Source organism: Ornithodoros turicata, chromosome 1 (assembly GCF_037126465.1).
Source record: "Ornithodoros turicata isolate Travis chromosome 1, ASM3712646v1, whole genome shotgun sequence".
Lineage (NCBI taxonomy): Eukaryota > Metazoa > Arthropoda > Arachnida > Ixodida > Argasidae > Ornithodoros > Ornithodoros turicata.
In genome coordinates, this window is record NC_088201.1 from 82,331,516 (window position 1) to 82,345,914 (window position 14,399).

Below are 14,399 nucleotides of genomic sequence, written 5' to 3' on the forward strand. Positions count from 1 at the left end.
CAATAGGCGATTTCAGATATTGCCCTTGTGCTCCGCACGGGGGCCCTCCGTCGCGCAAGTCACGCGCATCGTGCAATGCGTTGTGGGAAACGGTTTGCATTCATGCTCGTCTGCCTGTTTCTTGAAGGTGCGGGAGGTGAAGGAGAAAGAAAACCGAAACCGTTTGCGCTCTTCTTCTTCTCTCTGACTCATGAACACTAAATCCCAAGGTGCAGCGGGGCTTTCGCAACACGGCGCTCTCTGGTGGGCCATTCATGCAATTTATGAAATCGTCTATTCTACAGAAACAGCAGAAAATGGTGTCTCGCCTGTCTTGTAAGGCCGCTGTCCTTGAGGGTGGCCTACGTCAAACACTGCCTTCCCTTTCTTGATTTATCTTTTATTTTTATCAGTATCCGGGTGCACTCGGACGAGGATTTCGGTTGTGTGAAAGGGCACACGTAAATGGCTGGCCGAGTGAGTGAAAAAAAAAAAAACGGGCCACAATACGATACCGCGAGTGTTTCTCGGCACGGATATACACGGTCCGTGGTCAAACGTGCATGTGTGAATAGCACTATATACTATAATAGGTCCGTTTCTCGCTAGCGAAAAGCACGGACGAGAAAAACGTTAGTGTGAAACCGGCCTTATTTTGAGCACTGGAATATCGTTATTGGCCAACAGCGGACATAGCAGACGACACCATCAGCACTGTCGTCTGCTACGGAATATCTTGCGGTCGAGCCGCAGGATATTCGCTGCGGTTATAGAAGAGCACGGAGAGGCATGACATCGAGCGGTCGCGCTCTCGTGGCGGCAGGAAGCTATGGTGTTTTTCGTCTCCTTCGCCGGAGTAGTCTGGGGACGTCAGTCGTGCGAATACACGATTAGTAAAGTCAATGACTTCAAATTAGCAGTAATTTTAGGCATGCTCTTCTGTCTTCGGCATTGTTCAGCGCACTTTTACGCTTGCGATTGGCATCACACCCCATGTATCTTTCACAGGACTCTAGGCATCATGTTTCTCGCTGTCTTCACATTGTGGTGATGGTTCATTGTTGATAAATGGGACATGTAACACAAAACTAATAGCAGACTTGGCTGGTCGTTTTCGTGCAACACGGTGCTAAGTGCCCGGGTGTAGGTTCAGTGCAGCAAAATCGTATCAGCATAGCTGACATCCGTTCGTCCAGCCGAACATGCTAGGGAGTACGAGTGTCGACCGAAAAAAGCCTAACCCATTTCAAAGCTCCCCGTACATCCCGCGTCGTCAATCGTTGCTTGCATTGAACTTGACAAACTTAATTAGGGAAAGTCTGTATGAACACCATCCATCATCCAACGCTTCCAGAGAATAGAGCGATTCGTCGGAAACAATTTTGTTTGCGGGTTCGAATTCCAGCGAGAGGGAGGTTCCGAGAGGACCCGGAGGGAGGAGGTTCCGGAGGTACCACGACCGGAAACGAGAGGACTACATTGCCGATATTTTTGGTGTCAGGAGAGCTATACTGTGTGAAACTCAGTGTAAAACTCACATTGAAGCACAGCTGTACACGTCCCCCCCCCCCAAAAAAAAAGGAACCAAGTACGTTACTCGTTCCTTTAAAAAAAATAGTACGTTGCCCGTACGCCGTACGTTGCCCTGAAAGGAACGCGTTCTCATTACTTGGAAGCAACGAGTTACTTCTATACATTACATTTGCATACCAGACAGCAGAAATACGAAAGCATCGCCTATCTATATCGCCTACATATCTGATTGTCTACAATATCCTTACCTGTCAAACATCGCCTGCCTACAATATCTGGTTGCCTCATGTACACTGTCGACTCGCGCTTGTATCAAATAAGCTCTAGGATAAATGTATACCAAAGAACGGTATTGAAAGCGGTGATCCGTAAGAGGGATTTTCAGCGAAAAAACGGCGTTCATTCACAATGGGACCTTCACATGGTCATTGACATGAGTTCCCAAGTAGGGGACAGAGAGACTACATGCCCTGAGCGCAGTGAATCCTCAAAAGGAGGAACACAAAGAACACATTGAGTATTCGACACCAGAGGTGGGCAAATGCCCTCACGACCTTTGCCCTCACCTCAATTTTCATCAAGAATGTTTTTCCTCACCTCACCTCACCTCCCCAACTTCCTTTTAAAATTATTTTCCTCACCTCACCTCAACCTGCTTTCTGAAGTATTTTCCTCACCTCACCTCGACCTTCATTCTAAAGTATCCTCCTCACCTCACCTCACCTCACCTCAACCTTCTTTATAAAATATATTCATTTGTTATAATCTGTGCCGTTTGCACTTCACAATTGCTCTTTCACTTAGGAGTGGCGTTGCTCATAGCCACAGTTGCTTCGCGGCGCTAACACGGAGAAAAAAAATATTAGGAGCGGGTAGGTGCATACGTTGTAGTTGACTTTTTACGTTGGTTGATTCGTTTCGTTTATTTATTCCTGACAACAAGTTATAAGTACCCACAACTAAGATTCATTACCTTGCTTGGCTCGTCCTTCTTGCAACAAGTATCCACTACATGTACGATCAGTAAAAACTGGATTGGCAAAATTGGTACATGAGTAGAGAAGTTGCACAAACTGAGCAATTTTGAGTTGTTTGTTTTTCATACTGGCAAGGCAGGAATGGCCTTTATCGAGGCACCTATCGATGCCGTTGAGTGGGCTTGTGAGGATGCCCACCTCTGTTCGGCACACTGTGGACACTAGAGCAATGAGAAAGGCGTTGCTCTCTGGTATCTTTTTCTCTTCGCTGGGAATTATTCCGCGTGCTTCAGCCTCGTGGAATGGAGCCATGTGCGCAGGAAAAACCACACCTGACGGTCGTGGTTGGTGACAGTGAAAAAAAAAAAAAAAAAAAATTACGATCGACTAACGCGTTAGCAATTTTTGTAACGAAGTACGTTACTAGTTATATTTATTAGAAAGTAACTAAGCGTTACTTCGTTACCAAAGACAGTAATGCGTTACCGACTAACGCGTTCCTTGTTACGTACAGCTCTGTATTGAAGCCAATGGGTGCGTAAAGCAGGTGCTCCGGAGCACGGGAGTGCGTGCTTCATGCGCTTAACGGGCAGAGCATGTCACAGAGTGCGCCTTTCGGAGCGTCCTCGAGCAAAGGTGTCGCACTCCGAATCTTTTTCGGAGCGCGGGGAGCACGGTGCACGGATCATGAAACGTGACGTCAGGAGTGAGGAATTTCCTTCGCGAGGACCCCCTGGTTGGCGGTGGACCGTCACGTGATCCAAAGTGGAGCATGGAGTCTCGTCCACATTCGTTTCATCGCTAAGTTGCTGCCACTGAGTGTGGCGCTCTGTGTCCTCGAGCAAATGCATTGGTGCATGTACTTCACGCATCCAATGTAAGCTTTTCTGCACAGCAGCAACCAGCGCTATTCGCTACAGCTAACATTATTGGAAAGGCATCAGAGTGACGGCAAATAGCCTACACGTGGGTCTTCCATTTTCTGTTTCATGCGATGCATTACTATTTCTGTGTGAAGTCATTTGGTGCACTTGCTCTTCTAGTCTCGTGGACCGCAGCAAAAGGGATATGTCGCAGGACCTCTACTTTCCCGGATTATCTCGTAAATCACTACCACACTTTCGCCCTACTTTCCAGTGCAGACAATAAGTCCACCACGTGAAGACTGGAAAGGCTGGGGTCGGATCCACTCCAGATGAATTTGAAGATGGCTTCCAGAAGAACACCCACAACATTAAACGCACAACTTTCAGGGAACGTTACTCCGTGCTCACCCAGTACACGGCCCATAGACGACCTGAGCCCCTGCGTCATGGATTACGTTTGGCCGCCGCGCAAACCATGCTGGTGGGCACCTATCAACCTTATCAGCCTTTTCGGCTTATCAGCCGACGAATTTTTCCCGCTTCTTGCCCACCACAGCGAAATATAACCTCGAACCGGTCTTCTTGTGACGTCACATGTTTGTAAACATAGGATCGTCTGCACGTGACAATCCGACCCAAGCAGCACAATGTACTGAAAGTCGAGTGCCATAGGGGTGGACGGGTAGGTGGAAGGCCTTGAAGGTGAAACTAAATAACATTGATAAGATACATACCGTCCACCCCTATTGCACTCGACTTTCAGTGCATTGTGCTGCTTGGGGAGGCTTTCCACAGGCGCCATGAAGGGAGTGTGCGTCAAGTTGTGACGCGCGTTGTGCGTCGCGTTTTGCGCCTGCATTGGCTCGAACAACAATTACTATCACTATCATGATAGAGATTACGTTGTGCGTACCCGCACCGCTCACACACTCCTTCGATAGTGGCTCGCTACGAATGTGTCGTATAGACGACCTGCACCCCTACGTCATCGATTACGTTTCGCCGCCGCGCAAAGCCAACACCTCCTAGATAGTAGAAGGCCTGCGCACTGCATAACTCACGGAGGCCTGCGTGAGCTTTGCGAGCTGCTTGGAGCTTTTCTCTTGTTCGCTCTTTCATTCACGTCATAGCAGCATCCACAGCAGGTATTTCCTGTGTGACGCTGTGTCACGTGGGGCGCAGGCCTGCTGCTATCTAGGAGGTGTTGACAAAGCATGCTGGTGGGCACCTATCAACCTTATCAGCCTTTTCGCCTTATCAGCCGACGAATTTTTCCCGCTTCTTGCCCACCACAGCGAAATATAACCTCGAACCGGTCTTCTTGTGACGTCACATGTTTGTAAACATAGGATCGTCTGCACGTGACAATCCGACCCAAGCAGCACAATGTACTGAAAGTCGAGTGCCATAGGGGTGGACGGGTAGGTGGAAGGCCTTGAAGGTGAAACTAAATAACATTGATAAGATACATACCGTCCACCCCTATTGCACTCGACTTTCAGTGCATTGTGCTGCTTGGGGAGGCTTTCCACAGGCGCCATGAAGGGAGTGTGCGTCAAGTTGTGACGCGTGTTGTGCGTCGCGTTTTGCGCCTGCATTGGCTCGAACAACAATTACTATCACTATCATGATAGAGATTACGTTGTGCGTACCCGCACCGCTCACACACTCCTTCGATAGTGGCTCGCTACGAATGTGTCGTATAGACGACCTGCACCCCTACGTCATCGATTACGTTTCGCCGCCGCGCAAAGCCAACACCTCCTAGATAGTAGAAGGCCTGCGCACTGCATAACTCACGGAGGCCTGCGTGAGCTTTGCGAGCTGCTTGGAGCTTTTCTCTTGTTCGCTCTTTCATTCACGTCATAGCAGCATCCACAGCAGGTATTTCCTGTGTGACGCTGTGTCACGTGGGGCGCAGGCCTGCTGCTATCTAGGAGGTGTTGACAAAGCATGCTGGTGGGCACCTATCAACCTTATCAGCCTTTTCGCCTTATCAGCCGACGAATTTTTCCCGCTTCTTGCCCACCACAGCGAAATATAACCTCGAACCGGTCTTCTTGTGACGTCACATGTTTGTAAACATAGGATCGTCTGCACGTGACAATCCGACCCAAGCAGCACAATGTACTGAAAGTCGAGTGCCATAGGGGTGGACGGGTAGGTGGAAGGCCTTGAAGGTGAAACTAAAGAACATTGATAAGATACATACCGTCCACCCCTATTGCACTCGACTTTCAGTGTATTGTGCTGCTTGGGGAGGCTTTCCACAGGCGCCATGAAGGGAGTGTGCGTCACGTTGTGACGCGCGTTGTGCGTCGCGTTTTGCGCCTGCATTGGCTGCAACAACAATTACTATCACTATCATGATAGAGATTACGTTTTGCGTACCCGCACCGCTCACACACTTCTTCGATAGTAGCACGCTACGAATGTCTCGTACAGACGACGTGCACCCCTACGTCATCGATTACGTTTCGCCGCCGCTCAAAGCCAACACCTCCTAGATAGTAGAAGGCCTGCGCACTGCCTAACTCACGGAGGCCTGCGTGAGTTTTGCGAGCTGCTTCGAGCTTTTCTCTTGTTCGCTCTTTCATTCACGTCATAGCAGCATCCACAGCAGGTATTTCCTGTGTGACGCTGTGTCACGTGGGGCATAGCAGGCCTGCTGCTATCTAGGAGGTGTTGGCAAAGCATGCTGGTGGGCACCTATCAACCTTATCAGCCTTTTCGCCTTATCAGCCGACGAATTTTTCCCGCTTCTTGCCCACCACAGCGAAATATAACCTCGAACCGGTCTTCTTGTGACGTCACATGTTTGTAAACATAGGATCGTCTGCACGTGACAATCCGACCCAAGCAGCACAATGTACTGAAAGTCGAGTGCCATAGGGGTGGACGGGTAGGTGGAAGGCCTTGAAGGTGAAACTAAAGAACATTGATAAGATACATACCGTCCACCCCTATTGCACTCGACTTTCAGTGTATTGTGCTGCTTGGGGAGGCTTTCCACAGGCGCCATGAAGGGAGTGTGCGTCACGTTGTGACGCGCGTTGTGCGTCGCGTTTTGCGCCTGCATTGGCTGCAACAACAATTACTATCACTATCATGATAGAGATTACGTTTTGCGTACCCGCACCGCTCACACACTTCTTCGATAGTAGCACGCTACGAATGTCTCGTACAGACGACGTGCACCCCTACGTCATCGATTACGTTTCGCCGCCGCTCAAAGCCAACACCTCCTAGATAGTAGAAGGCCTGCGCACTGCCTAACTCACGGAGGCCTGCGTGAGTTTTGCGAGCTGCTTCGAGCTTTTCTCTTGTTCGCTCTTTCATTCACGTCATAGCAGCATCCACAGCAGGTATTTCCTGTGTGACGCTGTGTCACGTGGGGCATAGCAGGCCTGCTGCTATCTAGGAGGTGTTGGCAAAGCATGCTGGTGGGCACCTATCAACCTTATCAGCCTTTTCGGCCTATCAGCCGAGGCGTTTTTCCCGCTTCTTGCCCACCACAGCAAAATATAACCTCAAACCTCTCGTTTGTTTGTAAACAGAGGGTCGTGCCTGCTCCCTCTGAGGACCGTGTGGCGAATGGGTACAGCTTACAACTTCGTTTTCTTCTTGCTTTCGTTATCCCACTGTATCGCTTTTGCGATGTCACTTGAGGTGGCGAAAAAGGAACAAACAAACAAAAACGGTATTCGATTGATGCTCCCCGGACGTTAGCACGTTCCGAGTTTTAGGAAAACGTAGAAGTTTCCCGATAACGTTTCCGAAAACTTGATAAACCATTTGCCTAATTCCTTCGGAGTGGGTGACATCACGTTGGTGATATCTGATTGACTGACAGCATTACGGAATCGGAGGGTGGTTATAACTTCCTAAAACTCGCTGTTATACCAAAACGTGTAGTATTTCCCAAGCAGTACAGCCAATTCAAAGAATGAAAATGATGGAAAGCACGGAAAGACAGGTTGTTGCCATGTATCTTGGACCCTGCCTTTGCCACCTTCACGATAGGTTCACGCAAGAACACACAGCGCAGAACAATAATAGCATAGAACAGAGCATAGGAAAGAACTGAAATAACGCAACTAAACAACCGTTTCAGACGGAATGATGTGACTGTTAGTTTTGCGGAACGATTGCTTTGGAGTAGAAGCACGTATACGAAAACTTATTGACAATACAGAAACAAGCAGGTTGGTTCTAATGACAGATCTCAATTAACGATACCTAATAGATGAATATGTATACATTGTCTGTTGTTTCAGGCTATTCCCGTAGTTCTGATGCTCGGGACACCATTTAGCTATACGTCGCATAAGGCGCTGTGACATCCGCAATAACTGAGACAGGATAATGGAGATTGGATGCATAAAATCTTGTGTCAGTATCAGCGTATAAAATTTGTTTGGCTTAAGTTAGATTTTACACGTTGCAGGGATACAAATGAAACGTTAGACCTAAAGCAACTTATGTTCTTCCGAAGGCTGATAGCTTGAAGGCTCGTAAAACTTCATCGCTCCACTATAGTAAACTAACATTAAGAAAACGAAATTGAAGGTAATCAATAATATTCTTCAGATATATCACGTGATGCATTGCTATGACGTTGTATTTTTCCGGAGCGATTTCCCTCTCCTTCACTTCGTGGACGTCTGTTGACGCAGTGATCAATTTGAGTGTTTGTAAGGAAGAGCTTCCTTCTGTCTCTCTTTTTGCGGCTCTTAGCATTATGTTGAGGCTCCTCGGCATCAAAATAGCATGTTGAGTGGATTCTCAATAAATTGAAAGCTGCGAAACCGCTACCCAATTATGCAACGCAGAAATTAGCGGCGCAACAAAATCCTGGTGTCTGTATCCGCTGGTTATGATTCACTGCAAAAACAGTTCACTCGTTTAGGAAGAGCGAAATAAAAATGTTCCCAGACTTCTGGAGGTTTACCCTATGGGTGCCTTGAGATTTACATAATTTACAGACTAAACAATGACACCTCCTTGCCTGTTGCGTTTACTCCTGATCACATCACCCGAGCCTTGATGCGGAAGTTATGCGAAAGCGTTGTAGCAATATTAATATTTAGTACGTCATGTGCTCGACTCATATTAAGTCTTATGCCAACCTTGAGAGAAACAGCAATTATGGTTAGTGGCATGCATATTGCTGGGAGACAGGGCACTCGCCTTACAAAGTGATGAACAAGGGGAGGCGAGGCTGTTTAGCATCACTCGATTGACCCAACCCTCCATATCTTAATAACTTTCTCGCCTCATTTGCACGATCCACATGGGTGGACGCCGGCAGGCGGGATACCTTTGGGGCTTAAACGAAGTCCACCGTGGCCGTGTCAGCAGATAATATCGGCGTTGTAGGATAAAGAAAGCTGAAATGCGCGAAAAATCATCTGGGTGACGAGACACATCCTAGTGTCCCTTCGCACCACGACAGTGTCGCGGCTTTGCTTCGTCGAACGATTGCTTCACTTGCAGCCTATGGCAGCACAGGAAGGTTTTGCAAAGCGGTATACAACTACTTGGTCTGCGGACATTTACTCCTCCCTCTCCGGCTGTGGTCAACGTCCCCATCCCAGCGGGGTCTTTGAAGCGGCCTCTGTCATAAAAACTAGTGTCACGATCAAGGTTTCGTGTAACGTAATCAGCTGCGATAGCCATAATCATCTCCCCACTTTCCACGATTGCAATGAGCAGCGTGCGTGATGGGCTATCGTCTCATCTCACCACCATTGTTGCTCTTCGTGCGTGCGAGAAATCTGTAACATAGAGAAGGGTTCCAAAGCTATCGTCTTCACACATGCGTGTGAACGACATTCAGGTTGCAGGACATCCTGGCGGTCTTTTAGTAGATTACCCGTGTGGTTTCTCGAACGAGTAAACATTGTGTCGTATTGCGCCGCGGCTCCTCGAATAGGTGTCGAGAGAAACTAACAAAATTAAAAAATCCGGGGTCATCCGAGCCATCATCACAAGGCGTGATTCCATGCCGATGTCCGCTCCAGACCAGACTTGTACAGCGTCTTTTCAGATTGCCGGCTTGCATACATCGTTGGTCTCATCTGGTCCGTGAGGTAACGTGATAAAATCTGTAAGTCCTTACACGGTGGGGTATAACCTTCCCGAGCCAAGTCTCGAAGTTCCCTTTCTTTTTCTTGCATGCCGAGCAGTTTTAGCGTCAGAGAGAACTCGTTAAGTATCGGCATTATCGACGAAAAGAAAAACAATACTGTGAGAGGAGGAGATCCGGAGTTCTACGACCTGTGGATGTGTAATCTGAGCAAAGGCTTGCGGGAGGAGAAACCAGATTCTCGAGCGCAAAAATGGCAATGTAGATGTAGAGCCGGCACGACGGAGGAGCCGTAGGACATAGCCCCTGTCTGTCAGAGGTCGGCGAGGCAAGGAAGAAAAAGAACGAAAGAAACAATAAAAGGAGGGAACCTCCGTCAAAACGCCTCGTAGCGAAGTTCAAAGAAATCCTAATCTGCATAATTGATACGGGATGCGTGATGGGACAGTTCAGTTCTTCAATGTATAGAGCGACACTCTTTGAGGAGCGTTCCGTTTGACGGGTTGTGTCGCATAAATATTCAGACGGGAGGGGAGAGCAAAGGCTCCGTGCTGGAGAAACGGGTTTTCGTTTGACAGTGTTGAGAACAGTGAAGGACAAGGTTACAGTACATTAAAATATCGCAGTGCAGAGCTGAATCGCAAATTAAAGGACTGCTGCATGATAACAATGATGTCACGCATCGTAATGTGTGAGGTAAAATAGTTAGAATAGTTAATTAAAATAGTTTTAAGTCATCAGAGCTCATCTGTGAATTGGAAATGTTTGTACTTCAAACAAAAAAAAAACAGAAAAGAACCACGGGAGATCCTCTGTAGTGTCGCAAGCAAAATTTTTTTCAGTACGACCTAACCAAAATAACAGGGAATGAGTTGCAGTTATCACTTGAGGGAATCGAATCGAAACAAATATCGGTTCGATTACGGTTCAGTTCCCGAATTTCACAAGAGATTCGGTTCCTGTGTCGGGTTTTCCGGTTTCATTAACTGCGGCTACCGGTAACCAAGAAAGCTGAACCGGTATATTTTTAGGTTTTCCCCTTGAAGCTGAACGTACATATCGCATTAATATGACATAAAGTAGGCAGGTAGACTTGAAAGGCGTAAAATGCACCTGGCCGATTTCGGGCATTTTGATGGAAAACCACAGCGCATATTTTTTTCCCCTCAGAAATGCAGTTGTGGATTAGATGACGACTCTGCTCGCATTGCCATGTTATCATAAATCCATCTTCATAACTTCACGATTGAAATGTACTACTTTTTCCCAAAGATGGTGATGGTGATGGTGATGTGATAAAGAAAGAAAGAAAAAGAAGAGAATACTTGATGACCGCTGAAGCAATGTATGAATGAATATTTCAAAGAATTAGATCAAATGTGTATTGATAGTAATTCTGAGAAACATTTACACATAATGCGAGTCACCCTATTTGTGTGAAGTAGATTATTGATTGACTGATTTATGTGTTGGGTCTCTTTCCTGGTTTACTATGAACAATAATGCTCTCTACCGTTTTCTCCGTAACGTTACTTAGCAAATCGGAATATTTTCATTATAATATCTTCAAGCAGCATGAACCGCACCTCAGCCTACTGTCATATTGCGCTCCGACTACGGCATGTGACTAGGAGTCATTGCGCTTCGGTGAGCTTTAAATAATTAGGTTTCCAAGACGCACGTATACGAGTCTTTTTGATGCCACTTATCACCACATAAAAATTCCGAGCGCATTCGAACAGGGCCAACATTCCTCAACCTGTGCACATGTGCATACGGTTATCCAGTAAGTATACAGGGTGTTCACTAGCACTTTATAAATAGGCGAACAAAAGAAGATTGGTGTTACCTTTTCTGTTCCTTGAGTAACAAACGGGTGCTACATAATTAGCAGCACCTGTTTCTTACACAAGTAGCGTAAAGTTATCATCCCGTTTGCTGTCATTGTTGTGTTTGCGTAGCGCTCGTGAAAGCTTAATTTTGAACACCGGGTATAGCTGTATACTTCGAATTGGTTTGGTAATACGATAATCATGGGCTCTTCTGGGCTCTTCCAGGGGTTCAGGTTCCTGGGTTCAATCTTGAGTCCTCCTTTCATTTTTCCTTTTTTTGTCATTTTGAGCGAAAGTGGTGTTAACGCAAAGTTCGCGCGACTCACCTTGAAAAACATGGTGGCAGATCCCCCTGCGGATATTACCGCACACGATCCACCAGAATCTACAAACCGGAAGAAACGCGGGCAATCCAATGTTAGTCGAAACGTCGAGTTCTTGTACGTTGTCTGTTCACTGTTTGCACCACCACTACCACAATCAGTAAAAGAAGAAGAACCACAGCGGCCCTCTCCAATACTGCATCCTTCGTTTATATACTGCCCCGGCGAGTGTCCCTTCCCCAAACACGCATACCCCTTTAAAAGCCCCACCCTGGTCACATAAAATATACTACCGAATGAAAACAAAAACGAAAACACACACAAAAATGTATTTCCTATGCAGTAGCGTTGAGGAGAGAACCCCCCCCCCCCTTCCTTCCACACGCACACACCTCAATACCCTCACGCTCAATAAGAAAAGAGTAAGAGAGAACGCAGGAGAGTGTGTTTAGCCCGATGCGCACGGAGAAATAAGAAAATTATATCACTAAGCCAGTCCTTGATAGTTGTCTTTTTGTACTCGTTTCTTTTCTTTCTCGTTTCTTTCTTTCTTTCGTCGCGTACACGTCACAGATGAAGCTGTAAGTGGCCATTAGACCGCAGCGTCCGTTCACTCCGGCTTGTTGAAACAAAACCCTCCGCTTGTGAGCCGCAGATATTTCGAGCAGAGTGTTCTTGTTCTGTGGACACCGTTCGAGTGATGGAACGAAAGCGGCCCAGTTGAAGGATAATCTCTGTTTAAATATCGGTAACTCTCGACCTGAGGTTAATCGACATGAAACAATAACCTAATCTACCGTGAAAACATTCCCGTGCTCCTCATTTCATGTGAACACGTGATACATGTTAGTTGGTGAGCCTGGCACACTCGCAAGTGTGGGCAGCACCAGTAATGTTCTTGGCGCTCGCCCACGTATGACGCGATTGCTGACTTGCTGTCAGCGCTTTGATTGACACGCACGCAATTAAGTGGAGTTGTCCTTATCTGAGGACGCTGGGAAGTGAGTTTATGCAGGTTACGTCAGTGAGTCGACGCTATGTTTTCCTTCATGTCCTGTGTTGTTGGTGGCTTTCCTACAGTGTTCATATTCAGAAGTACTGCTGTTACACTGTAATAACAGATAAATTTAGTTGTTGTGGCGGTTGCGATGTGGTTATTACCGGCATCTAAAGTGTGGTGCTGTGTTTTGAGTTATCTGTGAGGTTGCCTTCGTTACACTGCAGATAAGCAACCATGACTGCGAACGCTATCGCACTCTCATCTGAATATTTGAAAATGAGAGGCGCACGGCTTTTTTTAACAGTTTGAGTTGATATTAACCTCACAAATAGGCATATGCGTTGCTCTCTTATTCAGCGGTTGGCGTAGTGCTTTTTTTTTTTTTTTTTTTCTTCTATCGTCGTGAGTATAGTGCCGTGCGGATACTCGAATTTACCGAATATCGAAGCGAATAGTTATATGTTCGATTCGAATTCCGAACCGAATACGAATTTCGGTATTCGAATTGCGAATCGAACGGAATGCCTCCTCCATGCCGAATATATTCGAATAGTTGCCGCGCATAAAGCCACGCAAGAACAAACAGTTAATCTACAGCGAAACCGCCAGAGACGTACACTGTTTAAGTACACTTCCTAAAGTCAAAATGAGGTGGCGCAGCTCCCTGCTTCGTCCTCGTTTTCTCTTGGGGTTTGTGCTTTGTTGAGTGCATAAGGCACCGAATGCCCAGTATCATGGTAGCGCGCTACAGGGTGCCAGCTGTACAACAAGCTTGCCAACGAGGCACGGAAATATCTATCTTTATATTCCAGCCACCCAAGTAGCGACTATTCTCCATCTGTGACCTTACCGTGACACCCAGAACGGAGAGTCTTCTGCCGGATCACGTAGAGCAGCTAATTGTTCTGCACGGCAACACCACATTATGAATTCAAACTGACAGAGACTTAGCGCTCGTATACCGCTGCAAATTAAAATATATCTGGTCCCTGCTTATGTTTCCTGTACGTCTGTACTTTATTTCCGCTCCGCCTATGCGTAGAAACCGTCCGATTTTGCAACTATTCGCTTCGGCTCTGCAGTTATTCGCGTCGCATCAGCTTGGGCCCTATAAATATTCGCTTCGCATTCGCTTCGGTTTTCAAACCACTATTCGCCTGGGTCTAGTCGCGACGATGCCCACTTGCGCGTCCCAATCAACTGCAAGCCTGCTTCGACATTCCCCCCGCCCCCCGTTTTTCGAGTGTATAACAACTCGTATAAAATACAATCTTCGATGGAAAAGTGGGCTGCCCCCAAGGGATGATGACGAGCTGGACGTGCACTGTCAGAGTAGTACCTCACCACAGAGCTGCCACCCAGCAAAATCATCGTTCCCTCTCCTGGTTGCTTAAAGCCGGAGGCGTAGGTCTTTTTCGTTTTCCCTTTGTTGTTGTTGAAATACTATTTGACGTTAATTGTGTGATGTAGCGGGATCACCACCGAATGTCATTTTGCGATACTGTTCGGTTTGACTGATTGGTGATGTTGCCAGATTGATTTTTTAGTTAACGGTACGCGAACTGCGCTCCGGTGCGGCGTATCACATCTGGCGCTTTTGCTTTTTCTTTTATTTTTATTTTATTTTTGCACTGTCGATTCGTTATGACGAATTCGAGTGGTCATTTCGTGGCTTTCTTTTTTTTTTTTTTTTTTGCCAGATCCCGCCTGTTTTCGCCAGTTTTGATCGATCTCGCATGTCCGCGTGGCAGTTTCCGAGCGCAAGGAATTTGCCAGCTGGGACTTTTTCCGCCCGGGCTCG

General features: G+C 47.0%; 1 protein-coding gene across 1 annotated transcript in view; it reads right to left on the reverse strand.

Moving 5' to 3' along the window:
- The window catches only part of LOC135401578 (uncharacterized), a 45,884-nt gene that overhangs the window by 29,144 nt on the left and 2,341 nt on the right, over positions 1 to 14,399 (reverse strand). Inside the window, exon 2 of the mRNA XM_064634062.1 lies at positions 11,602 to 11,660. Within this exon, the coding sequence (XP_064490132.1) occupies positions 11,602 to 11,613 (12 nt within the window). The 5' untranslated portion in view covers positions 11,614 to 11,660. The remainder of the gene's footprint in view (positions 1 to 11,601; positions 11,661 to 14,399) is intronic.